This window comes from Accipiter gentilis, chromosome 1 (assembly GCF_929443795.1).
Source record: "Accipiter gentilis chromosome 1, bAccGen1.1, whole genome shotgun sequence".
Lineage (NCBI taxonomy): Eukaryota > Metazoa > Chordata > Aves > Accipitriformes > Accipitridae > Astur > Astur gentilis.
In genome coordinates, this window is record NC_064880.1 from 20,260,680 (window position 1) to 20,287,703 (window position 27,024).

Genomic DNA, 27,024 nt, shown 5'->3' on the forward strand with positions numbered 1-27,024 from the left:
ACGGCAGGCGCGGCCGCGACGAGGCGAGCTGCGCGGGGCGGCGGGGCGGCCGCGCGGCCCCCCCCCGGCGGCAGCGAGGCGGTGGCGGGGACCGGCTCGCCCACCCGCCCCGTCGATGGGAAAGGAGGAGCCTGGGCCGGCGGCGCGCAGGCGGGGGGGGCGCTGGCAGGAACTTCGGCGGGGCTGAGTCTGCGGCCCCGGGACGGCATCGAGGGAAGCCCCGGGCAGCCGGCGGCGGCGGCGGCGGCAGCCTACTGCAGAGTACGTGCGGGACGGCCGGGGGGCGGCGGGGGGGGGGGGGGGGGGGTGGTGCGCGGGGCCGGGGAGCCGGGGCAGCCCGGTCGCGGCCCCGCGGGGGACGGCCGGAAGGAGCGGGCGGGCCGTGCGTGGGTGATTCCCGGAGAAATCCGGCGCGGGGGGGACGGGGGAGTGGGCGGAAAGTACTGAAACGTCCCTGCCGTCTCCGCTGCCGCGGGGCGGGGGCGGCGGGGCGGGACGGGACGGGACGGGACGGGCCGGGACGGACCAGGCGGGCCGGGCCGGGCCGGGCGGGGGCGGCGCCCCGGCGGCGGGCTGCCGGTACTGCGCGGGGGTACGGGGTGGGGGTGGCGGCGCTGTGGTACCGGCCGCCCCCCTTCCCCCCGGGCAGTGTGGTGCCGTGTCCCTCCGCGGCCGCTCCCCCGCGCAGTGGTTCACCCCCTCCTCCCGCCCCGCGGCCCTTGGCGGGACGTGAGGGCTTGGCCGGGCCCGGTGGCTCCGGGCGCCGCCGGCCGGGCCGGGCCGAGCCGAGGGGGGAGACCGCCCCGCCTGTCCGCCGCCCGACCACCCGCGCCTCTCGGCGTAGCCTTTACGGAGAAGCGCCCCCCCGGGGAGGCTTCCCGCGGTCGGCCGGGCCCCGGCCGGCGGGTGTTCCTGTCAGCGGGCTCGGCCGCTGCGAACTTGGTGGCGGGAGCGCAGCCCCTGCCCGTGCCCGCTGCGCCGGTTTCCTCCGCGTCGGCTCCCTTCCGGGGCCGCCGGCGGCCGCGTCCCGGCTGGCGTGACCGTCCCCGCGGCCGGCTCGGGTGGGAACCGTGAAGTGCCGGGGCCCTTTCTTGCTCCGTGCGCGATTTTATTTTTATTTTCATTGCACGTTTCAAGTTTCTTATTAGTTGTGGCGTGACAGGCATCTGTATTTGAACGTGAAACTCGCTTAATAGGTTGTATTTTGGCACATCTCAGAGCTAGACAAGACTACTTAATTTGCTAAGTCTCGCTTCTGCAGCTACGTGTAATTTTCTTCTCCTGCGAAAAGTCCTTTGGAAACGCTGCAAAAATGTAATGAATATGCAAAGCAGCCAGCTCTCAAATCCAAATCCGGTTTGTCTTCAGAGACTTTTCAGAACGCCCAAAGTGATCAAGATGTATTATGAAATAATCGCTTTTCCCTAAAATACAGGAATGGGGTATTTCGCACTTTCTCCTTGTGCATATTCCTAATTTAATCGGTGACAGTTCAAATATAGTTCACCTGAAATGAAAATCTCTAAAAAAATCACTTAGGGTTGCTCAATTGCTTTTACTCCTAGTGCAGCCTTAAAAAGCAGGAAAACTGCTAGTGAAGTCCTTGCCCCGTGCTTACATCCCACAACTCCCGAGTTTTCCTTCTCCCAATACTTCACCCACGTCCACCACCTGCTTACTGCAGCCGCCTGTCTTCCTGCCACCTCCGGGAAATGTGCAGCTCTGAACTCGGACCAGGCAGAACGGGCAGAAACGGGTGTTTTCCCGTGGTTAAAGATGTTGAGCTGGGCTGCCGCCACTGCCGGTTGTCTTGATAGAGGGAGCCGGTTGCAGAAATAGGTTGCGATTCCTACACTGGTTGTTTACAAATATTTAGTAGTGCTGTGTGGTGTCTCTCTGTGGCTTTTGTTTTCCTTTTTCCTAGGAGTTACGTTTGTGGTCAGAGTTAATTTAAGGTGACATCCAGCATTTGGAGAGGAGGGCATGGCATGTGGGGTGATAGGCTGTGGATGTGAATGAGGTAACGTGGAAAATCAGAATGCATGGTTGTGGGTTGCAAAGGTTGAGTGAAAATCTAACTTGTGATTTCCTGGTTCTTCCGTGGCTGTAACAGTATGCAGCCTTGCATGTATTTTAAACAGCTTTGTCTGGGGAATTTCGTAGCTTCTTTGTTTGTAAAAAATGTAAAAGACAGCTGCTTTTCCCTCTGTGTTCTCACACTCCTTACTGGTATGGACAACGAGCAAAGAAGGGGGAGAAGTAGCAGCTCAGCTGCCATCGCCGCGTTCATTTATTCCTGCAGACCCTCCCGTGCCAGCTTCGCGTTCCCGCCTTTTGCCGTAAAAGGGTTTGCAGTTGGCCATACCTTAGAAGATCTACCTGCTCGCTCCTAAGGCAGCAGATCGTTCTGGATAGCTTCTTAGGGTTTGCCAGAGGACATTAGCAGGCTGTTACTCTTGAACCAGGTTTGTCTGGGATCCCAGATTAGAAAGCCTAAGACTTAGAGGGCAGGCTGCGGAAGAGGGGGAACACATGCAGTGCCCGGGGGTCTTACGCGAGGTGCTCTTCCCAGTGAGGAGCGCACACAAGTCTCCTGGCTGCGAGCTCGCCCTGTGTCTTCTCGTTGCATAACCTCTTCTCGTGCTCACCCTTTGCCCCCAAAGCACGGCCCCTGCTGCGCTAAGAAGTGAGAACAACAGTGGTGGAAAGCAGTACTTTAGGTGTCTTAGATGCAGCTTAAAGGTCACCCGAAAGACATGTGGTGCTGAGACTTAAGTGGGAGTGCTAAGGGTTTGCCGTAGCCGGGTAGGTAAGCAGAGCCAGGCAGCAACGGCAAATGCCGTGTGTCCCTTGGCTTAACGGTCTCTTACGATTCAGGCAGTGCTGCGCTGCTTTCTCAGCGAACCTTGTTTGTTGCTTGTCCTCTTCCTAAGCCTCATCTTACTCCTCCAGGTCGACTAGCTTACCTGCTTTGCTGGCTTTATAGGCTGCGAGCTGAGCCGAACCAGTGGAGTGGACCGGTAATGTCTGGAAAAGCAGCGTAGCTGGTGGCATGGTGAGGCTGTCTCGGAAAGGGGAGGGAGCCTTCCCCTTCTAAAAGTTTAGAAATACCTGGGATGTCGTTGAGGTGAGTGCAGAAGGAACTCTGTTTAATGAGAGGAGAAAAGAGGTCAAAAGGAAGAGTGTTTGAAAATGCCTTCTCTGCAGAAATCGGTAGCAGTCGTAAATGGAAAATTTGCGTGGCCCTTTCAGGAGTTACTGTACTAAATTTGGAAAACAGAATTGGTCTTTAAAGTACAAAACAAAGGGATTTCAGTTTTGCTTTAAATGCAAATCTCAATGCAGTCTGAACTGTGGACTCGCTACTGACGCCTCCATAGTACATATTAATCCAGTTTTATCTGTCATGAGGAGATTTGTTGATTAGAAGCCTCTAGGTAAAGGCTGCTCGTGGACTGTTTCTGCTCTTCCAGCCTGTGGGCTGGAAAAATGAGCTTCATGCCTTGCCTGGAGCTCTTGGGCCGTGTGTAATTTCACTGCCACTGTCCTCCCAGGATTCAATTTAGCTCTCTGCACAAAGTCCATTTATGTAGATTTATGTAGATTTTGTGCTAAGATGAATGACTTTCGGAGCAAATGGGTATTCTTTTAACAGTTGCATAAGTTAATTTGTGGTATTGATGGTAGAAAGTCAACATTATTTGAAATGGGAGGGTAGGAACAGTTTATTGAAATGCCACTAAACTGTAATCTGTTAGTTTTGTTTGTCTTGTCAAAGTTTGTATGGAATGGGAGGATTTTTCTAAGAAATTCTGTGAAGTAATGACAATTTTTAAAATACTGAATTATGTACCATTTGAAGGATTACCTCAAGTGATTTTCCTCATTTTCCTTGTTGCCTCTCACATCTTTGAGTGTAGACAGTACTTAATTTTCTGAAATTAACTGTTATTTTTGAAAGCTAAACTGTATTTCTAAAATATGTAGCTCTTAAATGCTTCCAGTTTCACCCTGAATTCCAAAGTGTGTGCAGTTCATTAGCTCTTGAGCTCACCAGCAGCTCCTTGCAATGGCTGCTCAGATCTAAATGGCTATTGCTGTCCATTCCGTTTTACAAATACCAGCGTACAAAGAATTATATGTGCAGCTGGTGGTTTTGGGGTTTTTGTATTTTTTTCTTTTTTTTTTTCTCCAGGGCTCCATATCTCTTCTTGAAGAGATTGTTTGTAGGTATCCCATTGCTGCCACATACGTTTTTGTGAAGTTTCTGTTGGCCTCCTAATTTTATTTCCCTCTAGTAGAGTTTAATCAAAGTTTTGCAGCAAAAGCCTGGTATTTCAGATGCCTCCTGAATAGACTTGAGTGCTGTTTGTAACATCTGTACGTTTGAGTTGCTGAAGAAGAAGCACATATCGTAAAGGAAAAAAAAATATGCAAAAGTGCATATTGTAAAAATAAGTTCTGCCTTAGTTTTACTTTTGATTACCAGCCTCCCAATGTCCCTAAGCATACATATATTCTTTCACCGGAGTTTTGGGGGGAGGGGGTTTGCATGTTACTAAAATAGTTTCCCCCCCAGTGTGTGCAAATCATTCTGTAACTGCTGATTTTTGGGGTTATTACTATGTGTTTTTTAAAGTGCAGCATGATAGTAGAGCCAGAGTAATGCTAGCAGACCAGCTCTGTGTTTTAGTTCTGTTACTTTCCCAACCAACTATAAATTACATGCTTTAGACCTTATTGATTGGTGGTTTAGCTCAATACAGTAATACTGGAAATTACCCGCCTGTAGTTGTGAAAGCCATCATAGAGTGAAGTGGTGTGTGTGTGAGAGATCTTAGAATTCTCTGAAGAGTTTATTATTTGTGGGATAACTGTGGATAACGGGTTTTATGAAGTTGAAACTTGTGCAAATGTTTTTTCTGCAGCCGTAAGTGTAGAACACTGCTGCAGTTTGTCTGTTGGGAGCCCTCGGAGCGCAATTGCTGCACTGCTGAATGGTATTTCATGTCAGAATTATCAACGCCATGCAGGTCTGTTAGCAAATAGAATGGGCAGGTGAATTCAAAATAACATTTTTAAACTGTATGTGTTGGAATCCATCAGTATTTTTGCTTTGTCTGTGGATGTTCCTGCCATAATTGAGCTCAGTAGAAGCATTAGGTCCTTTTTATGCGAAATGGGGAAAACTGTAGAAATACTTGGTTCTGAAACACCCTTTTACTGACCCAGTTCATTAATCCTCTGGGGTTCTGTGAAGCACTTTTCTTCTTTGCTCTCCTTTTACAGTCCTCCACACTGCTATGGGGGGAAACGATTTGAGAATTCAGAAGAATTGAAACTGATGAGCTTTTTTTCTTCAGGGGATCAAGTATTCAGTAATTCTTTGGAGTGTTTTGTGATCATTTTGATCTGAAGATATAAAAGAGAGTCAAGTAGAAGCAGTGAGCAATATTGAATGACATTCTTGGGAACAAACATGAAGTGGCAATGCTGAAAACAAGGTGGCTTTTTGTTTGAATCATCTTTTTTGTAGGTGCATCGCAACTATCTGCTGATTTGTTTTTTCACAAATGTTTCCATTAAGTTAACTAGTCAAAATATCAAGCTTTCACCCCTTTTCTCACTTCGTACGTGTTCTTATAATGAGAGAAATAAATCCTGTCCCCTGAGTTGACAGCCTTACGGAAAGATGGGCGGTGGGGCGGGATGCATCTGGACGTTGGCATTCTGGTGCTCATCTTCCCTCTGTTTTTACTGTTTGCAGGTTCTGTCATCCGTGATGGCGTCAGCTCTACCCAGAACCCTTGGGGAATTGCAGCTGTATCGAATACTACAAAAAGCAAATCTCTTATTCTACTTCGATGCCTTCATTCAGCAGGGTGGCGATGATGTCCAGCAGCTCTGTGAAGCAGGTGAAGAGGAGTTTTTGGAGATAATGGCTCTCGTAGGCATGGCTAGCAAGCCGCTTCATGTCCGAAGGCTGCAGAAGGCTTTGAGGGACTGGGTCACAAACCCTGGTCTTTTTAACCAGCCTCTCACCTCCTTACCGGTCAGCAGCATTCCAATATATAAGCTGCCGGAAGGGTCTCCTGCGTGGCTGGGGATATCCTGCAGCAGTTACGAAAGGAACAGCAGCACCAGAGAGCCTCACCTGAAGATTCCCAAATGTGCTGCCACGACATGTGTGCAGAGCGTGGGCGCAAGCAAATCTGATGTGGTGGGGAACTTATCGCTGCAGAGCGGCAGTGAACCGAGACTCTGGCAAGGACACCACACCACAGAGAGCGAACATAGTCTTTCCCCGGCTGACCTTGGCTCTCCAGCTTCACCAAAGGAAAACAGTGAGACCCTGGATGCCGCTGCTGCTCTGTCAGTTGCTGAATGCGTAGAACGTATGGTTCCCTCCCTGCCCAAAAGTGACTCCAATGAAGTCAAGGAGTTACTGAAAACAAATAAGAAACTGGCAAAGATGATTGGTCACATCTTTGAGATGAGTGATGAGGACCCTCACAAAGAGGAGGAGATCAGGAAGTACAGTGCAATATATGGCAGATTTGACTCGAAAAGAAAGGATGGCAAGCATCTCACCCTCCACGAGGTAAAATACCATGAGCGACAGTGGGCTTCCTCCCCTATTCCTACACCTTTTACAAGATGCTGTTCACAGGGTACACTTTGTAAGGGCACTTCTCACTGGGTGACGAGAGTTGTGTGTTTTACAGGACCTGTAGGCAGTCCTGCCCTGGGATAGAAATCTTGGGTGCAGTAGAAGTACCCTTTCTTGGGGCTGTGTGTGCACTGGTGACCTCACCTTGGTGTCATCAGACTGCTCCGTTACTGGTGCGGCCTATCAGACAGAGGTTTTAAACAGTTTGGCACTGGAATAACAAATCAGCATTGCACTGAGCGTGGCCCTTGGGATTCTAAGCATCTGGCACATTTTTAAAGCAGTCCTGTCTTGATATTCCCTTGCAGCTTTGAGAGTAGACTGGTTGTTTGGGAGATGAGTAACGAAAATTGCTTGTGTCTGGTAACAGGATCACCTGGCTTGGTTACTACCCTCTGCTGTCTTCCCTCACCTCGAGACCCTGCTCTGTAGCTTGTGCCCTTGAGGTAAAAAGGATTCTGCTGATGAGGTCCCTAAGCCTGGTGGGGTGGGATTTTTTTGTGTTTGAATTGGGATGAAGCTTAATTATACAACCTGTGTGGTTTTTTGGGCACAGTGGTCTTTAAGCCAGTCAGGTGAATTGCAGACTGTGTGAGGAGGAAGGGAAAGGACCATCTCCGTTATTGATCAGTGGCTGTAATTTGAAGGTTTGTCCTGTAATACCTGCATAGCATCTGTTCCCTCTTGTCCTTAAAAGTCCACGCGGGCCTCCTTTGCTTCTCTTCTGGCATTCTTGAGGCTCACACTGCATACATTGTAATGCAATAGGTGTGTCTGTGTGGGGAATAGTTCCCTAGTGCCAAAGTACAGTACAAGAGGAGAACAAACATTAATTCAAAGCAGTGCCAAAATGCTGTTGATATGAATGCTGCATCAGCATTTTCACAGTTAACAGTGATTGCAAAATTTCAGTTGGATTTAAAATTTGGCATGTAAGGCTTAGCTCCCAAAGGGAAAGGCAATGTTTATGTTACAGGAGTGCCAAAAAAACTGTACTGGCTTTAGCCTTTTTTTGCTTCAAGAAGAAGTTTTTGTAGGTGTGTGATCCATAGCGTAAGACTAGGTTCTCTTTATGCTTCTGAGTGGAAGGGCAAAAGGAAACAAGGCATATTTCTTTACATTTTTGTTTATGTATTTACATTTATAAGGCAACTGCACATCACCAGCAGTGACTTCACAAGGGCTTTTACTACAGACTGGGGAGACACTTCCAAGGGAACTTGTCAGTAGTCAGCCGCATTTCTACCACACAGTTTTAGCTGTGCAGCTTTCACTTACGTGCTTTGTGGCTTTATGTTGAACACTTCTAATTTATGAATTCATCCAGTGTGCAAGAACAGATCTCGTCCTACTCCCCTGACCTTGCGGGACTCTCTCCCATAACAGAACAAGTTGCGTATGAGATGGAGGCATGATTTGAAAGGATTAATTGTGTAGATGCCCTGTGTACATTGCTGCAGAGTCAGAATTTGGAGAATGGGGGTCCTCCCCAGCTGAGGTTGGAGGCAGTCAAGGTGTACAACGTGTACAGCTGTGCGCTTTTGCAGTTTCTCTCTGGGATAGCAGCTGCAGAAAATGCTCTGAAATGTGGGCAGACATCTTGTAGGATAATTTCCAAGCATCCAGCAGCGTAATGGGAGGTGGGTGCCAGGGGCAGCTTTTGTATCAGGCGTGTGGTAGGCTCAGGAGTGGCTCTATGAAGCTGGAGGAGTGAATAGTGGCGTGGCAGTTTGAAGGAGCAGGGTAGCAAAGAACTGGAAGAAAGGACGACTGCTCTGCCTTGTTAATTTTTCTTTAGTACTGCAGTACAGATCTTACTACATCATTGTAAAACCATATTTAAAAATGGAATGAGAGCATGGTTTGGCTTTAGGAAATATTTCTATCGCTATTATGATTAAGGGCACAAGATCAAAGGAGTATGTGGTTGACTTATGCCTCACTTACGCATGTGGGGCCTCGCTGAACTTGATGGGAACAGCACACATGCAAGCAAGAAGAATTTGCTCATAATTGGTTTACTGTTTGCTTAAAGAGGCCAGATTTCACGAAGTTTTGTCTTGAACAGTTTTCTCTCCATTTCCGTTTTAAAGCAGCAAATACACAAATAGTAGCAATGAGACCATTTTTTTGTTTAAAATCTGCTAAACCAGAGTTTGCCTTTTGGAAACTCAACTTAAGTGGATTTTTGTTTTTGATGGCTTAAACAACTTGCTGCTCAGAAGGAAGGACCATAAACAACCAGGGAGGTAAGTTTCTGCTTGTTCAGAGACTGTGTTTCTGCACATGTTAATACATTCCAAGGCTGTCATTCTGCCTCGCAGTTCAAGGTTTCTCCTTGCAGCTGGCAATGAACAGCTGAATAAACTTCACTATGAATTTAAAAAGCTTAAGTAGTGGTTAGCTTCTTAATGTAAAGATCAGGGTATCTCTGGCTTCTCAAGCAGAGTGGAGTTGCATGCAAATTAAAATCAGACTTGATGGAATTATTAGTGGTGAATTAGTGAGAATAATCTCTGTTTCACTCTGAATACTGGAGTGTCTCAGAGGGCTTGAGCAGCCATTAGAGGCCAGTGAGAGCTGTAAACACTGAGCTGGTTTGGAAACGTGTGCTGTTGGTAGGGTTATCTGCGTAAGGCAGTGATCTAGCATAGAATCTGATGCAGAATCTTTCAGAGACATTCCAAAACTAATAAACATACTGTCCTTAATCCATCCCATTGTCTTGGTATTGCACAGCTTTTCAAGCACGGAGAACACTTTGTGTTTAAAGTTGGACTGGAGGAGGGATGAGTATGAGGCATGCCCTTGAACTTGGTGACCCCCACGTGTTTGAGTCAGATTTGTAATTTGCGTGTTAATATTTCAGTGCTTGTCTAGGTATCTATAAAACTGAAAAAAATGCTGTTTAATAGTGTGAGAAACAGGAATAAGAAATGCAAGTAATACATTTTGTCTAGCTCGGTCTCTTCCTTTTCTTTTGCTGACTCACCAAAACAGTAGGGCTCAGTATTTAATTATGTGTATTTTAGTGGGGGAATCTATGAACCCCATCAGATGGGAATACACCCATCTCTTTCCGTAGAGCCTGTGTGGTTATGTGCTGCTCCATATCATTAAGGCTTCCAGCAAACAGAATCTTTATTTTTAGGCATGCAACACTTTCTAGCTGCAGTATTATGCCTCCTGAAAAGGCAGGAAGCCATGATGCACTTCAATTCAGTAAGTCTGGATGTGACCTGAAAGAAGAAACCGGGAAAAACAAACAAACAAACAAACAAACATTTGGCTTTTCTCATATATTAGGATAAACAGCATTTGCCTACAACTACCCAAAGCATTTGCAGTCATTTCAGCTTTTTGCAACCTTCCAGCATTTTATTGAGGGATAAAAAACATCTCAAATTATTTTGTAAGCATTAGCCATATTATTCATCCTCGGCAAAGCACTAGCTATCACTGTTACTGAAATTAATGCCTGCTTTGGATGGTAAATCTTTTCATCAGTGTTGTATTAACCTTTTATTTTTGTATTGTGTGTGTCCCCCCGTCCCCCCCGTGTTTTTTCTGAGAAGATAGACATTGTAGAACAACTGTTCCTGTCTAAGGGGTAATAGTTTGTTATTTTAGCACACTGTATTGTAGGAACATAACCACCTAGAAATGTTTCACAGATTAAACCTGAACTTCCCACCCTTGTACATCTGATCTCTGTGAGATTATTTTTTTTTTGCCTGTGCAGAGACTAGAGGATCAGGCAACATACCTAGTTCGCCTGTTAAAGACATGTTTGCCCTCTCATTAGCATTCAGGTATTGTGGGAAGTGCCCTACTCGGATCAGAGACTTTTATGCTAAACACAGGAAAAAATGCTTATTAAATATTAAGAGCAGCAGTTCTGTGTGAGGTTTTACTGGAAATACTGCATAGGCACAGGCCTCTGAGAGAATCTCAGCTCTTCCGATACTTGTTTTTGTTTTTTCAACCTCCCTGGAGAACAAGTGTTGCATTAGGCGAAATATATTTTTTCTAATTTGGATGACCTCAAGCACTGTAGTGAAGGACAGCATGGTTGTGTGTTGTTCATGTCTTACGACAGCTTCCATCCTTCAGGGATGGAGCATGCGGTGTTTCAGGTCAGTCGCTGGCCTCTGTGATTTAATTCACAAGTAACATTCTGTGGTGCGGTAGACGGTGGGGTAAAGGAGCGCGTTTCTGAGCCTTCTCCCGAGAGACACCATTTAACTGCAGACCTGCTGGCCTGTCCTCAGCTTCACCTTCTGTCCAGTTCCATGAAAAGCGCTTCTTGTATGAGTAGTGTTTTTGGTGTCTGAGGTCACACGTGTGTGGTCCTGCGTGTCCTCAGCCACATGACTCTGTGCTGAACTGCGGCTGTTCTTTGCACTGCCAGATCAAGTTTTGGGGATGGCACATCTCGATCTGTCATGAATATTGCTGACTGTGCTGTGGAAAACCTAGCTGCTTTGTAATATTCAGTAGCCTGAGAGACGGAACATACTGTTGACAGTAGCAGCAAAGCAGCTGTGCTCATTTGCGAGAAGCCAAGCCCATTCAAAGCAGCTTAATTTCTAGAAACAAAGAGTAGAAGAGTTGCGGGCACTTTGGGGAAAAAAACACCTGTAGTATTCTGTTGCCCTCTTGCTGTTAATGCTTCATTACAAGTACTGGCTGTTCTTCAGCTGAGGAAGAAGTGAAAATGTCTCTTCAGCCCCGCTCACTGTGGAAGGAGCAGGGAATCTCCTCTCCAGCATCTCAGTTGCAGTGTCTCTTGCCTTAATAATTTTGTTGTTTGTCCATACTGTTGACCGTAGGCTTTTCAGACAGCAGTATTGTTAAGCTGGTATAATCCATGTCAGTATCACCACTTCCTATAGGCTTCTGAAGAGCATTGCGAAACCATTTTCAGCCTCAAGGCTTCCCCCCCCAACTCTGCTCTTTATGAAACTGTTGCCAGCACCAGAGGCAGTAGAAATGTGTCCCGGCAGGAAAACATCCTTGAAACAAGTTACATTTGATTCATGTCTGAAGATAGTCTTCACAAACACAAGGGTGAGAAACACAGCTAAAAAAAGTTTAATCGTTTCTTAAACCATCACCTTCTACAGAATTTATGCTGTATTCACCAGGGAAAGCCATCTGTACCCACACTGTCAGGGTGGTTGTTTTTTTTTTTTTTCTTTTTTTTTTTCCCCCAAGTCCTGGGCATATTGCATTTATAAAAATAGTATTCCCTGTAAACCAGGCTTTGGGAGCCAAACACTGTGAACGTTCAGAGCTACTGTTTTATACTGAGATTTAATTAATGCTGGGATGAGGCACAAGCAGTGCACATTGAGAGAGTCTTACAATAACATTTTACTTTAAAGGACGTTAAATGCACCAACTACATTTATATCTTTCCTCTTCCCAGAGGTTTACCTGGCTTAGTAAGGGTATAAATAAACTGAAGAAACCCTCCAGGGTTTAGTATACAATTATAGGTAATTTTAATTGCAGTCAAAATTTTTTTATTATTTCAGAAGAACAGGTACTTTTACAAGCACAATGGGTGAAATTATGCAAAATCATGAATCCCTGTTTTTGTGTTTGATTTCCAGCTAACAGTTAATGAAGCAGCCGCTCAGCTGTGTGTAAAAGATAACGCGTTGTTGACCAGGAGAGATGAACTCTTCGCACTAGCTCGGCAAATCTCTCGAGAAGTTACATACAAGTATACTTACAGGACCACCAAGTAAGGTTTTAATTAACTCAAAAGGACCTTTACTTTCAGGGAGCTAATCAGTCTGATAGCATTTCTTCTAAAGAACTGGAGGCACTTTCTTCTTGCTCTTTAGCGAGCAAAGTGCTCTTCTGAGGAGGGTAGGAAAATGCTGTTTAAGTTGTGAAGCTTTCAAACTGCTAAGATTTCGCTGTCTTGAATTACCTTTTTATTTGCTCTCTAGTTTTCCAGATTTTGCGGTGATAATGCATGTTGAGAGGCATCTGAGAGGCTGGTGTTTCAAGTATTTGAGGCATTTGTGTATTTCAAGGTTAATGCAAATAGGCAGAGTAGCCAAACCTGCTTAATGTATCAGTTATTCTTTTTTCCATATACAGATTTGCCTTCTTAGTTTCCAGGGAGTGAAAAAGATAAGGTCATAGGGAGTGGCTTACAAACTTGCTTTAAAGGAACTGAAGCTGAGTCCTAATTTCAGTTGTTACTGTTCTGTTAAATGAACTACTTTTATGAAACAGTAACAAAGGCAGCTTAACAGCTTTTAAATCCAATTAAAACTTTAGAATTAATAAATATGATTGAAAGTCTTGATACTTTCTATATAATATTTTTAAATGTTCACTCCCTTGAGTAATGCAGTATCCTTTCAAAATACATTTTCCTATACTTCTAGGGGCTTTTTATGGTTTTCCTTTGCTCCCCTTTCTTCTACAGTGATTACTGTAAATATACATCCATTCTGGGTAAGCAATGCCAAAGTAATTTCTGTAATTCTCTGTGCTCAGGTAGCTTTCCTTTCTGTTCGGAAGAAGAGTGCATGAATCTCTTGACATTTTTGAAAACAACACAAGGCGCTTATATTCCTCTATACTTGAGTGACGTTTATTGTCGTCTCCAAGTGAATTGGAGGCTTTTTCTGTGCATCTCACTTGTTCTTGCCTGATTTATTATTTTTTTTTCTGTGACTCTGTCTTTCATTATTATTTCTGATGGTCAGGGTTAATGTGCTGTTTACTGATATTGTATGTGTCTTCTCTTCTAGATCTAAATGTGGAGAAAGGGATGAGCTGTCACCAAAGAGAATCAAGATAGAGGTACAGTATTGTGACTCCTGTATTTTGACCTATGCATGCTAAATAAAATTCACTTGTTTTGAAGGGATCTGTCTTAAGGAAATTTGTCAGAAAAACATTTGACAGAGAGTTGATGGGTGTGAGAGAGAGAGGTGGGGAACATCACCACTGTCTCTGCAAATGTAAATGCTTGATGGAGAAACCTGTAGGAGCAGGGATAAAGAGTAGGATTTGCTTAATTGTAAAGTTACTCTGTGTTTTGCGCTCTGAGTGAGTAGGAGGGGGAGGAATGAGACTGACTGACTTCCTGTGGTGGAATAAGCTTGAGCACTATGGGAAGTGTCTTCCCAAAAGGCCTCCTGCTTTTAAGTCAGTGTGAGGTGGGGTTTGCTTAATTTGCTTGAGTCAGCTTGTGATCCTGTCCAAAATCCAGAGTTCTGGGTAAGGATTGATGGCGGAATGCTAACCATTTCTGACTATGCTATAAATTATAAACCTGATCATATTGAAAAGTCAAAAGCTAACTAAAAGCTATATAAGTCAACAGAAATGTTTGTGCCTGTAGATATTAATTTACAGTTTTGTGTAATTAGTTTTGTGTAAAAACCACATGTACACATGGCTAATGTATACACCTGCACAAGATGTTGCTTAGGGAGATGCTGGGAGTTTCTTGTTAGGACTGCAAGAGCAACATATATATAGTTTATCTTCTTCTTTGGTTACCACTGCTGGGAAGTAAATGTGAGGCCTTTGAAAAAGTCACTTTTAATTTAAAAAAAAACAAAACAAAAAACCCCAAAAAAACTTGGGAAGTATATGTACCTATGTACCTTATAAGAATAGCAGATCTTCCTTATAATTTATTTTTTAAACAAATCGCTGTTTCACTGTTACATGGGTATCTAATTCATCCTTAGTGCTGTGGGGTTTTTTTATTGTACTTCTGCTCCAAAAGGTGTAGCTTAAATGTGCATTAGAATGTAAGCTAGGCCTGAGCTAGATTTGTATGTGACACAGATAGGCGATATATTCTTTAACTGTAGAGAACAGTTGCAGCATCTTCTGGAATGCGTTTTTCATGTGTAACTCATTCTATGAAAAATGATGCACTGAATGTAAGGCTTTCATTTTTTTCAGTAGTGCGATCCTTTGTTACCTGTACAAAGGCTTTTCCTGTGAGGCAGACCCTGGTGAGAGCAGTTAGTTTTGAAAAGGCAATTATGAATAGGTATGGAGGAGTTAATCTTATTTATTTATTTATTGAATTCTGTTGGTCTGTGTACAGCTGTAGTTTGAGTTTATATTATACAAAATATACACATGCATTGAGGATTTACTGGTACCTTTGATGATAAGTCAGTAATTGTCATTTAGATGTGTTAGGATTTGCTTTGACCTATGCTTGTTCTTTGATCCACAAAAAATAGCAGGGAAATGCTGCATTAAATGATTTTATCCACCTTCAACATTATCTGCCTTGACCAACACGTTGCAGGATGGTTGCTTGAGTGTCCCCTCTTTTGTCCAGTCTAGTCCTACCTTATAAGAGCTAGTGGGGAGCTGCTGCTCCTCTGCTTGAAATAGTATTTCACTGACTATTGGATTTCAGCATTAGGAAGTTTTTCCTTCATTCAGTAATAATTGATGATGAGCAACTATCTAAAATGACACACTGCAAGGGAGGTGCTTTATTCCACAGGATCTTCATTGAAAGAAAAAGTAAAATTAAAATCCTGAAAAATACAGGATGAAACAGTTGTTTTGGAGAGCAGGAAATTTGGACAGCCTTTAGGGGATGTGCATTCTCTTATTTTCTGCATGGTGAAATCTTAAGGTCTGGAAGGCCTGCTTTCTCTAGACACTTTTTAGTTCAGTAATTCTGAGAAAGGATGTTTACTTGATTTTCTTTTTATCTAAAATTACAGTCATATTTTAAAATGCTTGTGAAAATTCCATCTCCTAACTGTATAAATGACTATTTCAGAAATAGGACTTTTTTCCAAAATAAGAAATTGAAAATTGAACTAAATGAAATAATCTTTCATTTGATAGCATAGCATTATTAATTATGACATTACCAGTGTTGTTACCAGCATAAATGTCTTTTTCCTTACAAGTTTGGGAGTCTTCTAAGGAGTAAACCATGACTTCAGTGCATTACAATTCTGAGGTACACTGTAAATCATGGACTTTTCTTCAAAGAAATTAAAAAAAGATGCAGCATTACTAAGTAGGTCACTTTTACATGTGGTGTTTTGAGTTCTTGGGGCTTGCATTTTGCAAAAAAAAAAAGGTCCTTTTTTTAGTAGTATGTTTGGGGATTTTTTTGTGTGTTGTGTTTTGTTTGTTTTTAGAAAAGTGGAGATAAAAATGAAAATGGTAGCAAAAGCTGCAGATTTTTCCTTCTGTTCTAGATAAGAATTCCTCATCCTGTTTTTAAAGTTGTAATGCTTCAATGTGTCTCTATTAGCTCACTATCATGCTAATATCATGCAGAGGATCTGAACATGGGTGGATTGTGGGTTTTTTGCTGTTGTTGTAACTAGGTCTGTCTTTTTTCTTTTTTTTTTTTTTTTTTTTTTTTTTTTTGGTAAAGGTCATTTTGCCTTTCTGTTTTAAGGCTGAACTCTGTATTTTGATTCACCATTCCTTTAACCATTAGTCATTAATGTCTCTGCAAAGCGTGGTCTAAAATACTAGTGCTTGCATTTGGAAAGACTTCGCACCCTGTTTGCATAGTGTAAAAGATTACTGTAAAAAAAAAAGATGAGTTAATTTCCTGAAATATAATAACACTTAAAAAAACCTCCAGAGAGACTCTGAAGGTCATCGTTGAGCAGAGCTAGCAGAGCTGTGTGTGCACTGCCAGGTTACAGCCGTCATTGTAAATTTATCCTCTTCATGAATATGAAACTCACACAAGCATTACAAAGAAACAATATGCCATGAATTACATCAAATTACCTGTAAAAGCCTTTCTCTTCCCCTGCGAGCTCTCCCCCTCTTATTCGTAGAGTGGGTGGGCGAGCTGTGGGAGTGAAGTGTAGAGAGGAGAAGGGAAAAAATTCCAGGCAAATGACAGACTAAAGGTGTGAAGGGAGTGAAAAAGGGAATGGAGTGAATTGGGTTTTGGAAGCAGATGATAAAAAAGGGTCGTCATTCCTAAACCTGCTCTGGACAAGAGCAGGACAGGCAAAGAGGGATGGAAACGTTGCACCCTCCTGCAGAGCAAGGATCTCTCCTGCATAGGTGTTGCGGGGTGGGGGCACCCCTTATTTTGTCATCTTCTGTGACTCAGTACCAGCACTGCTCAAAGCGATGAGCTGTTGTGGCACCAGCTTGGAAAGCAAAACAAGTCACAGGTATATCACGCAGAAGTCATGGAGGGAGAAGCTACTCATCGCTGCTGCTGCTGCTTTGCATTGGGGTTGACGAGGTTCCCCTTCAGAGTCAGTGCGAACAGCCAAGAGAGCAAAGAAAGAGAGCTTTAAAAATATTCTTGCGGTCTGCGGTATAAAGGAATTGTTCTGTGTGTCAGTGTCTCCGTTCAGCTGAACGAGAGGGGTGGGGAGAGCTTGCAAAAGCTAATTTCACAAAGCTCAGTGGGAGTCAGGGGGCGCAGCCAGGGAGACCTGAGTGGAGGCTGCAAGGAAGCGTCTTCCCCTGGTGCCGGTACGGGTGGAGGGAGAGGAGAGAAAAGGCCCACCTCCACTTGTTGTTGCCGAGAAGGTTGAAAAGAAAACCAGTCGAAGTGTGGGATATGTGTTTTTCACAAAAACAGCAAAAGCAGTAGAAGCTACTGTTTGCATAGGAAAAATGTCATTAGGGGGAGCGAAAAAGCACATGTGGGACTGAGAACATCTGCTGCACGAAGCCGCTTGAAAAACAACTGAGCAGCAGCATGGCAAAACAAAAATGCTGTACTGCATGCAGCAGGCCCTCCTGACCGCAGAGGGAAAAGGAACCTCCAGGCGGCAAACATGGTGCAGAGCAGGTCATCGCCTGGCCCAGCCTGCTCCTCGTCAGCCCTTACCGACGGAGCAGTGGGGAGGAGAACAGCCAGCGGTGGGGAAAGGCTCCAGGAAGGTGATCCAGAACTGCATCGTCACCAGAGTTATCTGCGTGACTGACGGGTGACGGTCGCGGCAACAAACAGCAATGGGTTGCCGGGCCTGCTTTTAGGAAACAGCTTTTGGTTTGGTATTGGCAAGTGATCACAGATGCGTTATAAAGAGCCGTGCTACCTGTTTTGTTGCAAAAATACGACCCTGAGTGATAGGTTTTTGTGTATGCAGTTTCTCATCTTCCTACACGTAATCGTTCTCCTCTCCCAAACAAATTCAGGTCTAACTGTGAAAACGGTCAGTGCTAATGGAAATGTGCTGCAAAGCCTTTGTTTCTAGAGGATGAGGTTTTGTGGCAATTTTACCTGGTTATGAAATTTTGCATACCTGTCATGTTTATTTTTTCCCTGAGGGAGTATGTTGGGTGGATAAAAGCAATATGTAGTGTTCAGACAGATTTTTTTTTATTATTATTATTTTTCCCCCTCCCCTGAGCATAAAGAATAGCTTCATTGGCATTATGTTGCACTGAGGGTCTGGCCACCTGACATGGGTCTGACCACCGCTCTGCAGGTCAGTAGGCAGCCTGCCAACGGCATGGACCTTGTAGTCCTTCCTCTGTGTTTTTTCTGAAAGATGGCTTTTCTTGTTCTTGGGCTGTAGCCCATTTGTCCAGCTATTGTCAAAAATGTTATTATTTCAATGCATGACCTCTAGAATCCACAAGGAAAATATACCTGATTTGGCGTACTTTTGATACCTGGGTCTACAGATCCTTGGTGACAGGTGTCACTGTTTTCCAGGTTTGGGTCTATCTGAAGATCTTTAGCTTCCTCTCACATTGTGACAGTCACCTGTACTGTGCTTTTGTAAATGTTTCTGAATGTTCCTCTATTTTACATGAGCTTTACTTTTGTAATGCCAAGTAGGATAAATTTCTCATCTTGAACCTTTGCTTCGATGATTAATTCATTTTAATGGAGTCTGGCAGGCTTTCACAGGAACTTTATTTGCTTTATTGGTACATATGCAAGCTGCAAAAGAGCTTTGCATGTCATAAGCATTTGAGACCGAAAGAATTATTGAATCATGATTTCCCATAGTATATAAACTCTTTGCTACCCTACTTTTAAAATGGTGATATTTCATTTTGTGATACTAGTATAGGTTCTGTGTGAAATACGTTGAATTTCAGGAGGCTTTGCTCAGTTTCTCAAGGTTAGTATATCCAGCTGCTGTGCCTCATTCTCAACTTCATATCAACTTGATTTCTTAAGAATCTCTAAAGCCGCTGTATGTAGAGAGTGACAGAAGCCATGGGCCTGAATCCACCTGGCAAGAGTGAATGTGAACTAGTTTAATGTCAGTGACAACAGTAGTGTGCGTTCACCTGAAACTGTAAGAGATGAGATATGATTGCCTGTGTATGCCATTTTAGATATATAGCAGTTGTTGTTGAAAGGCTATGTGTATTTTATGCACAAACTTAAATGAAATGGATAGCACGAATATGTAAATTGCAGTCCAGAATTTTTACAAAAGTTCAGGAATGGTTTTAGTTGTTTTTTTATTTCTTTTGAGTATACAGAGAGGGTGAAGAAAAATCAGTAATATGTCCCTCTTGGTGTTTGGTTTCTTCTTATGCTCAATAGGATGGCTATCCTGATTTCCAGGACACAGTCCAGTCGCTCTATCAGCAAGACAAAATGCCACTTGCTTTGGCTAAAGGAAAGAGTGAAGACTCAACAGCTCTTAATTCCCAGGTAAACCAACTGCACTACACTGTGAATAAAATAGACCATGTCTTTCTTTGTACATCAATTTTGATGTATTGTTTTGATGACTCAAGTAATTATTGTCAATTTTCAAAGGCTACCTAGCTTTGCTGTGATTGCATCACTCTTAATTTGGGTTTACCTTCTGAAACTGTTCTGACACAGTGCTACAGCTTTACCCTTGTTAGTTCCAAGAAGGTAAGATCTAGTGTAGTAGGCTTGAAAATACGCAATTGCTTGTTGGGAGCAAGTAGGGTACTGTTGGTACAGTATGTGCTGTGTTACTTGCTTTATTAGATAGAAATGGAAAGTTCAAGTTACTGAGTCTAGAGGAACAGAGTAGGCGATCTTGGAGTCCTCAGTTCTGACGTTTCTTGTAAGAAGAAAGGCCAATATATTTAGGAAATAGTGAACCTCTGGATCCGAGAGGATAATTTGCTTTCGAAGTAACATCTAGCCGGGTGGAAGTGCAGTGTTTTCAAGTATCCAGAAGGCTTTTTATAAATGAAGACAGGCTTCCGATTCTTTCTTTGTCTTTTCTGTAGTGTATCCCAGCCTTGAGGCAAAATACGCATCTCCTACTGCCAGTTGTTGCCAAGGAGGGATTTCATGCTAAGCTGCTACAAATTTATTTTGTATAGCTGATTTGGGCAAATGTAATCACCAAATTTTCATGTAAGATTACATTTAAGAGTTACACTCCTGTTTCCTGAGACTAGATGTGTTACCCTGTCTTTTACCTTCTTCTATTGCAAAGTCGTGTACAGTCATAGAAATCTGTTCATTGCAATGCATCAAAAAGCAATTATGCTACATGTTCTGATGTCACATGATTAAATGAACTTCATTTTTGCAAGCTTATTTTCATCTGGTGTATGCTTTAAAGTTTTCATAGGTCACTGCTACATAACAATGGACTAGAGATTTATTTTAAGCTTAAATGTATCGACAACTCTACACGTTTTTCTACAGTGATCAAAAGCATTATTGCTGTTTAAAATTCTGGTTTTATCCCAGTTAAACAACAAAGATGGCATGATTTTATTATTTTTAAAAATTATTTTATAGTTCAAAAGTTGTAACAGGAGTGACAGAACAGCAAAATTAAAGCACACTTGAAAGTAAACTGTTTGAAAATAGTTCCTTTTTTTTTATGTACCTCCCAAGACCAAGCTTGAGCTATCAGTGCTCTTCTGCAGAACCTGATGAGCTCTAAGCCAGAGTAAGTAAATATCGGTCATGTCACTACCCTGCTGTCAGGGTCATCACTGTACTGGAGAAGCTCAGATCTTGCTGGTCTATTACGCTGTCATTGTATTTGTAAATTGTTGAACTATGCTGAGTAAGCAGACTTTCATGGGAAGTCAGGGCTTTCATCATCTCCCCAGAAAAGTTAAGTGCTCTGCAATTAATAGGCCTCTGTACTAGCTGAAACAATTATGGCATTACCTGAAAGAGAAATTATTTTTTTTCCTATCAATCGTAGATGTTAAGTTTGTACACTTTCTGTTCTTATGTTCATTGTGGCTCTTCTAAATCAACTTTCTTGACTTGTGATTTTCTTTTTATTTTTGCAAGATGCTTATTTACATTCTCAAGAACAAGATTATATTGAAAGTTTGAATTCTCTTGGCATTAAAGTCAATGACAAACATTCAGACACCATTGCCTCCCACGTTGCACTGCATTGTTTAGTTTCACTCTCTAGAGGTGTATAGGTCTTGTTCTTCTTCTAGACAGACATTTCACACCTTTATCCCCCACAAACATACTGTCATCCTACACTTTCAGAATGGCAGATTTTTAAGCTTGTGTAGTGCTGTTTCCTAAAATAAAGATTCCAAGATGTCTGGTGAAATCTTGGCATAAGTTTTTAGCAGATGTTGCCATTGCTCTTGGAATACTTTTTGGAATACTTTGTGAAGACATATATTTGAACAGAGCTAACTGGATAATTAAGACGTTATTTCTTGCTTTTCTTGAGATTCTCTTCACGTAACCTGCAGTCCTAAAGTGCAGAAAGTGATTTTTGTGTGTTTTCGAAGAACAGAATTTAATGTTGCATTTCTGCATGGATGAACTACAGCAGCTTGCATTTTAAGTATTCTTGAGTGACTCAGATGTACAGTATGAAAATCTTTATGGGTGCAAAAATATTTTGTTTGCTTGATAGTTTTGAAGAAACTGTAAAGCACACATCTGTACATCTGAGTCAACAAAAACCTATATCTAGGCTGTTAGTGTTATCATCTGATATTGTTTTCTTTCCCTGTTGTGACTCGCTGTATGTATGTATATATAGAGAATTCTTTTTTGCTTTATTTGCAGTCAGAAAAGGTGATGGCAAAACAGATGGAGTTTCTTTGCAACCAGGCTGCATTAGAAAGACGTCTTTCCACAGGGTGTTACAGACAAAACTCAGAAGAGCACAGCCCCAATGGCATGTCATTAGATAATGCTGATGGACAAGGTATGGTAGCTTCCAGGCATGGCGTTCCTGCCAGCAAATACATTTGATATTGTGCAACCTTTGTCAGTGGTGTTATTTATCTAGTATAGAACACTGAGCACTGAATGGACAAGACAAGATCTTTGCCCTGAAGTGCTTACAGTCTAAATAATGCAATCAGATGTACAGTCGGATTCTGCTCTGTTACTCTAATGTGTCTGGGCAAACTGCTTTCCCTATGGATAGCATGGGGAGGGAAGAAGGCAGGGTGCACTACTATTCTTGAGGGCAGAACTTGGCACTAGCTTTATCCTAAGTTTTGAAAACAGAGCAGAATGTTGCATGTCTTTCTGTTCTTGCTTTGTGGAAATTGAAAGTGAAGCAGATCGTGTAGTTGGTACCCTTTTTTGTTTACCTGTTTGTGCAGTCTAGGAACAAAACCTGAGAACCTGGCTATGTAAATGACTTAGAACTAAGCAGATTCTAACGATGTTCTTAGTAGCTTGTTATTCTTCAAAAAAGCTTATGGTTTTGTGGTTATCTCTTTGATTTACCAACTGGCTATTCCTTAGCTTGAATTAATTTTCGGAGTGTTTGTTTTGTTCGAGAACTTTCTGTTTGGATTTCTTTTTTTCCTGTTGTGAAATGAGACAAAATGTTATAAAAACAAGAAATACAACCAGAAGTTCTTGTATCTGTTTTTTAAGAGCTAGTTTGTTTAAGGGGGGTGGGGGGGAGAAGCAGTAGAGGGAGAAAGAGAAACTAAGGGAATCCATATAAGTGAATGTTAAAACATAGGTTTTCATTTGGGTGTATTGGTCAAGCAATGCAGTACACAAGTATACAGGAAGAATTAGGTGTGTGGATCCAGCTCTTCTTGATGGTACAAGCTTCTTTATAACATTTATCCATTGTGCAGTGGGAGTGGGACTTTTTAGGATCTCAAAGGGATTGTGCAGCGAGAGCGGGAATTTTTAGGATCTCAAAGGGGTTTTGAGCAGAATAAAAGAGTTGGGTTTTTTTGGTTCCTTGGTTTGGTGGTTTTGGTTGGTTGGGTTTTTTTGGTATGGCTGAGTGTCCCTTTCTAGCAGTACCTGTGGAATAGTCTGCAAAGCAGCATATTTCCATAAGCCTTGTTTTGCTAGAAATCTTCCCTGAGCAGCTGGAATTTAGGATGCGCTTTTTGCTGATAGAATTTATGTCTTTAAGTCTCTACCTGTTTTTAATATTGTTTTGCTTTTAACGCATCAATGTTTCACTGTGAACAACTTCCAGGTGAAAGACCGCTGAATCTCCGAATGTCAAATCTGCCAAGTAGACAGCTGCAGCATGTTTCACTTGATGGAGAGCAGCACGTTGGAAAACCTCTGTGCAGTGATTTGATCCGGCTTTACCCCAGTGGTGAGGCAAAGTCCCAGTCCTCGGGTTAGTGCTGTCCCTTGTAAATTACCCACCATTTCTTACAAAGCCTGTGGTCAACTTACTAATACGTGGTCTCTCTGAGTGAAGAAGCCAGTAGCTCAGACTGGCATGCTTTGTGTGTAACCTTTTAATCAAGGCTTTGGACGGAACTTCAAGAGGAGTGTTACTTGCTAATCTAGAATCAGATTGAATATTATTTGGGAAGAGCTTAAAGGATTCGTAACTAGGTTCAGATAAGCAAGTTCTGGCATCTGTCTGTCCTCAGATAGTGGTATTGACCCAAACTACTGCTGTTAAATACTTCTGTTGCTGTCATTGTAATGCAGTTTGATTATAACATGGCTTCACTCTGTGTAAAGGAATCAGGCTTCTTATAAAGACTTTTTATTCTGGTTTGTAAGGACCTAGCACTGTTCCTGTTCTGTCAACCAAATCATGCATTAAGTCTTTTGAACTGGTTTTCCCATTCACTGACTTCTGCTCACTGGCAATCCTGTCATTTACCTCTGGCATGGGGGGAAACTCATTATAAGGTTGATAGAAGACAGCAAGAATCCTTTGTGAAATCTATATGGGTGGTTTCAATTTAATACTCGGCACACTGAGATAAAGCCAGGAATTCTTGACACTGTCACAACTTCAGGAATAATAATAAAATCCCACCTGAGTATGAAAGATGCAATGGGAAAGAGGTTATTTGAAAGACAAGATGCAACAGTAGTTGTTTTCAAGACTGGGCAGAATCTTACATCTTCCACTTTGGTATATTGCAATCTTAGCTCACCTTTTTTGCAGTTTGTCCCAATCCCAGTGATAATTCACTTAGTGGAATTTCTAGTTGGGGATTTTACCAGTTCCCTTTCAAAATGCAGGTGAAGAGTGCATCTCCACTAAGCCCTGATGCCAGAGAGAACTGAAGTCAATCTGTGGTGATTACTTTGTCGTTGTCACTGCAATGTAACTGAGGTGGTTCTAACCCAGCTGGGTTAAAGCCCAGTAGGAGGAGGCAGAATTTACTGCTTCAACTCTTAGTATCCATATGGTTCATGGACCGTTTTCTTGAATTAAGAACAGAATATATTTGTTTCCAAGCAGCATCTTTAACATCTTTTTTTTTCTTTCTTTCTTTATTTCTTTTCTTAATGCAGAAGGCCTTGGTATTTTAAAGGATTTTCCTCATTCGGCTTTTAACAACATAGAAAGGAAGGTCATAAAAACAGAACCTGAAGACACAAGATAGTCATTCTGCTCTGGAAAATGGTGTCATAGTAAAGAATGAAACTTCACAAGAGAAAAAAAACCAGCCTTAATAACCAGTGTTGCCTCATTCAAATAAGAGATTTCAATAGCCAAAGCCTAAGAACTGGTACAGTAATCTGTGGAAACAGGAAAGCAAGAGACACTGCAAACTAAAACAGTAATACAGGTGGATAAACATTCCTGTAAAAGTGGTTTTATAACGTGGGAAGATTCACAAATTAATATTGTGGGTCTTCATTATTTAAGAATGTATTATGTATTTGTATAACTTATCAAAGTAAATCTAGATGTCGGGACGTGTATTGAGTCCAGTAGATGTGGCTACAGTTCATTTTACTTGAAATTTCAATGTCTACTTTTAAGTGTACCTAGCGTAGATATGGTTGTTAAACATTTGAATTAAAAATCCTTGGAGAATTAGGAATGCGAACCTTGTGACACAATTAACAGCAAGTTTGCAACAATATTTGTAGAAAAAAGGAAAATGCATAAAATATTTCATGGTTTAAAATGTTATGTGGATATAGCATAGACCTAGACCCTGATTCTGTATTATAGCGGACGTACTTGACACTTAACTATTGTTACATCACTTTCAATGGTTTCAGCAGCCTTTGTGTAACACACTTACAGCATAATACCTACCTACAGTTCAGGAGTGTAGAAAATGCCAGTTAGAGTATGGAAGAGTCCATATGATTGGCTCCCGTTTTGCTGGGAAAAACTATGGTTTGATATACTGTATAATTACTAAAAATCTCATTTGGTAGGAAACCCAAGAGACCAAGTAGCACGGACAGGGCTGCAAAAATTGTGATTCAGACCATTATAACTTTTCGGACTTCTCTGTGGATCTTAAAAGAGAAGGGGGAAAAAAAAAAATAAAAAAGCAAGCCTCCTAGGTGTGGCAAAGATGAAATATGATGCAGGATTTGTGCCTCGGTGTAAAAGGTTGCACCTGATATCCAGAAACCATAAGATCTTTTGGAGGAGAGAGACAAGGAGTTACGTCTTTAGCATGTGACTCCTTATTAAGTGCTGTCCAGCCCACATGATTCTATGAATATACCGTATACTGCATACAGTATGCCAATACGTTTCTTTATATATGTGATTAATTAACATCTGTATTCTTTATTTATTTGACAGTTTTTATTTTTTGTACATTTTCACTTTTGCAGATGTCATTTTATCTAAGGAGAAATAGTCGGCATATAACTTTGGAATTTACCATGGTGTGTTTGTGTGCATCCATTTTTCCTCTGCGCAACTCCCTCAATAAGAGTTGCTTTCCTGCAGTCAAAATGGTTATATGCCTCAGTTTCTGAATACAGTTTTTGCCTACAGTGTGTTCTGGAGGGGGAAGGGAGGGCTGAAGAAAGTAAGTTACCATGCCAGTGGGTAAACTTCCATATTCAGGTGTGCACTTCATGTCTGCAGTTTGCTCTGTGTCATAGATGTGTGTTAACGATTCAGTCACAGTCTATGTTGTACTGAAAGGGTCAGCAAAATGTGAGCTGAAATGTCTACACTGCAGTCTCTTATCACTGTAAACGTATCTAATTATTTTATCACTTTTGATTTGTGGAACAAAGCTTTATAGTAGAAACACCAGTAAACAACTTTTTATACTATTAAAATGTTTGGTTTTTTAAAAAAATGTTTCTTGAACTGTATGGTACTGTTTCACTTACTGAAGTATCTTACTTTAAGCAACGGAGTTTGCAGCTTTGCTGTTAGAAATAAGAGATTGAATGTGTAGTTATATTTCCTCTTTCCTGTTGTGTGAGCTAGTAATACGGATAAGATATTTCTTCAGTTTGTAACGTTAGCCAGTGCCCTGGTTAGTATCCGAGTAGCTTTCATGAGATGTGTATGGAACTTGTTAAAGGACAGTTTAAGGTTTGAACTGTACTGGCATGATCAAAAGTTGTGCGTGGATCACAGAAGAAGCTCTTAAGCTTGCTGGTCTCTTCAATTAAAGTGAGAGGAAGGATAAAGAACTTGCTAAGCAGCACGCTGTTTCAGTTGAGTCCAGAATTTATTTTGTAAACACTAATGTATTAAATTTGCTATAAATTAAAGTATATAACAGTTATATTTTTGAGTTGTAAATACAGTACTTTGTGTCACGACCAGTTGGTTATCTCTAGAATGATATTTCAGTTTATAGTCCAACAGGCCATTTCAGTCTCAATAAGCTGGAAGCAATTTTTTTTACTGGTTTGCAGCTGTGTGACTTTTTTTTTTTTTAACCTGGGGGGCGGGGGGAGGTGGGAGGTACATTCCGAGATTGCACATACATTTGGTAATAGCAAATATTCAAGCATTGGTCTTTCCATGACAAAGGTCTTGGTGGACTGCAACTTGGCTAGCCTCTGGAGTCGCAGGTGAAGCCTTGCCCTCATCTGCTCTTGAAGGGTTGCTAGATTCAGGGTACTCTGGATCAAAGGCCAGCCCTGCAAATGTTGCCTGTTCTTATCCACATGTTTATGTTGTTGCTTACGAAATAAAATTCACCGTGAGAACTCTTTAGTTTCCCCAGGGGTTTTTCCTTCTCTCTTTTTTTTT

General features: G+C 42.3%; 1 protein-coding gene across 3 annotated transcripts; it reads left to right on the top strand.

Moving 5' to 3' along the window:
- Positions 1 to 42: 42 nt before the first annotated feature.
- On the top strand, positions 43 to 26,551 carry NAB1 (NGFI-A binding protein 1). 3 transcript variants are annotated; one of them, XM_049803630.1, is made up of 8 exons: positions 43 to 261; positions 5,768 to 6,601; positions 12,289 to 12,422; positions 13,450 to 13,501; positions 19,200 to 19,310; positions 21,651 to 21,792; positions 23,047 to 23,196; positions 24,342 to 26,551. In XM_049803630.1, the coding sequence occupies exons 2-8, from the start codon at positions 5,783 to 5,785 to the stop codon at positions 24,431 to 24,433; spliced, it is 1,500 nt and encodes a 499-aa protein (XP_049659587.1). In that variant the 5' UTR covers positions 43 to 261; positions 5,768 to 5,782; the 3' UTR covers positions 24,434 to 26,551. The 3 variants fall into 3 exon arrangements, with proteins under 3 accessions (XP_049659587.1, XP_049659603.1, XP_049659593.1); XM_049803646.1 differs by having other exon boundaries at positions 23,047 to 23,172; XM_049803636.1 differs by lacking the exon at positions 43 to 261 and adding an exon at positions 2,581 to 3,127.
- Positions 26,552 to 27,024: the final 473 nt, after the last annotated feature.

Coding starts and splice junctions, on each gene's coding strand:
- NAB1 (XM_049803630.1), top strand. CDS start 5,783: ATGGCGTCAGCTCTACCCAGAACCCTTGGGGAATTGCAGCTGTATCGA. Junction 19,311..21,650: donor CAACAGCTCTTAATTCCCAG/GTAAACCAACTG, acceptor CTTTATTTGCAG/TCAGAAAAGGTGATGGCAAA. Junction 23,197..24,341: donor GGCAAAGTCCCAGTCCTCGG/GTTAGTGCTGTC, acceptor TTCTTAATGCAG/AAGGCCTTGGTATTTTAAAG.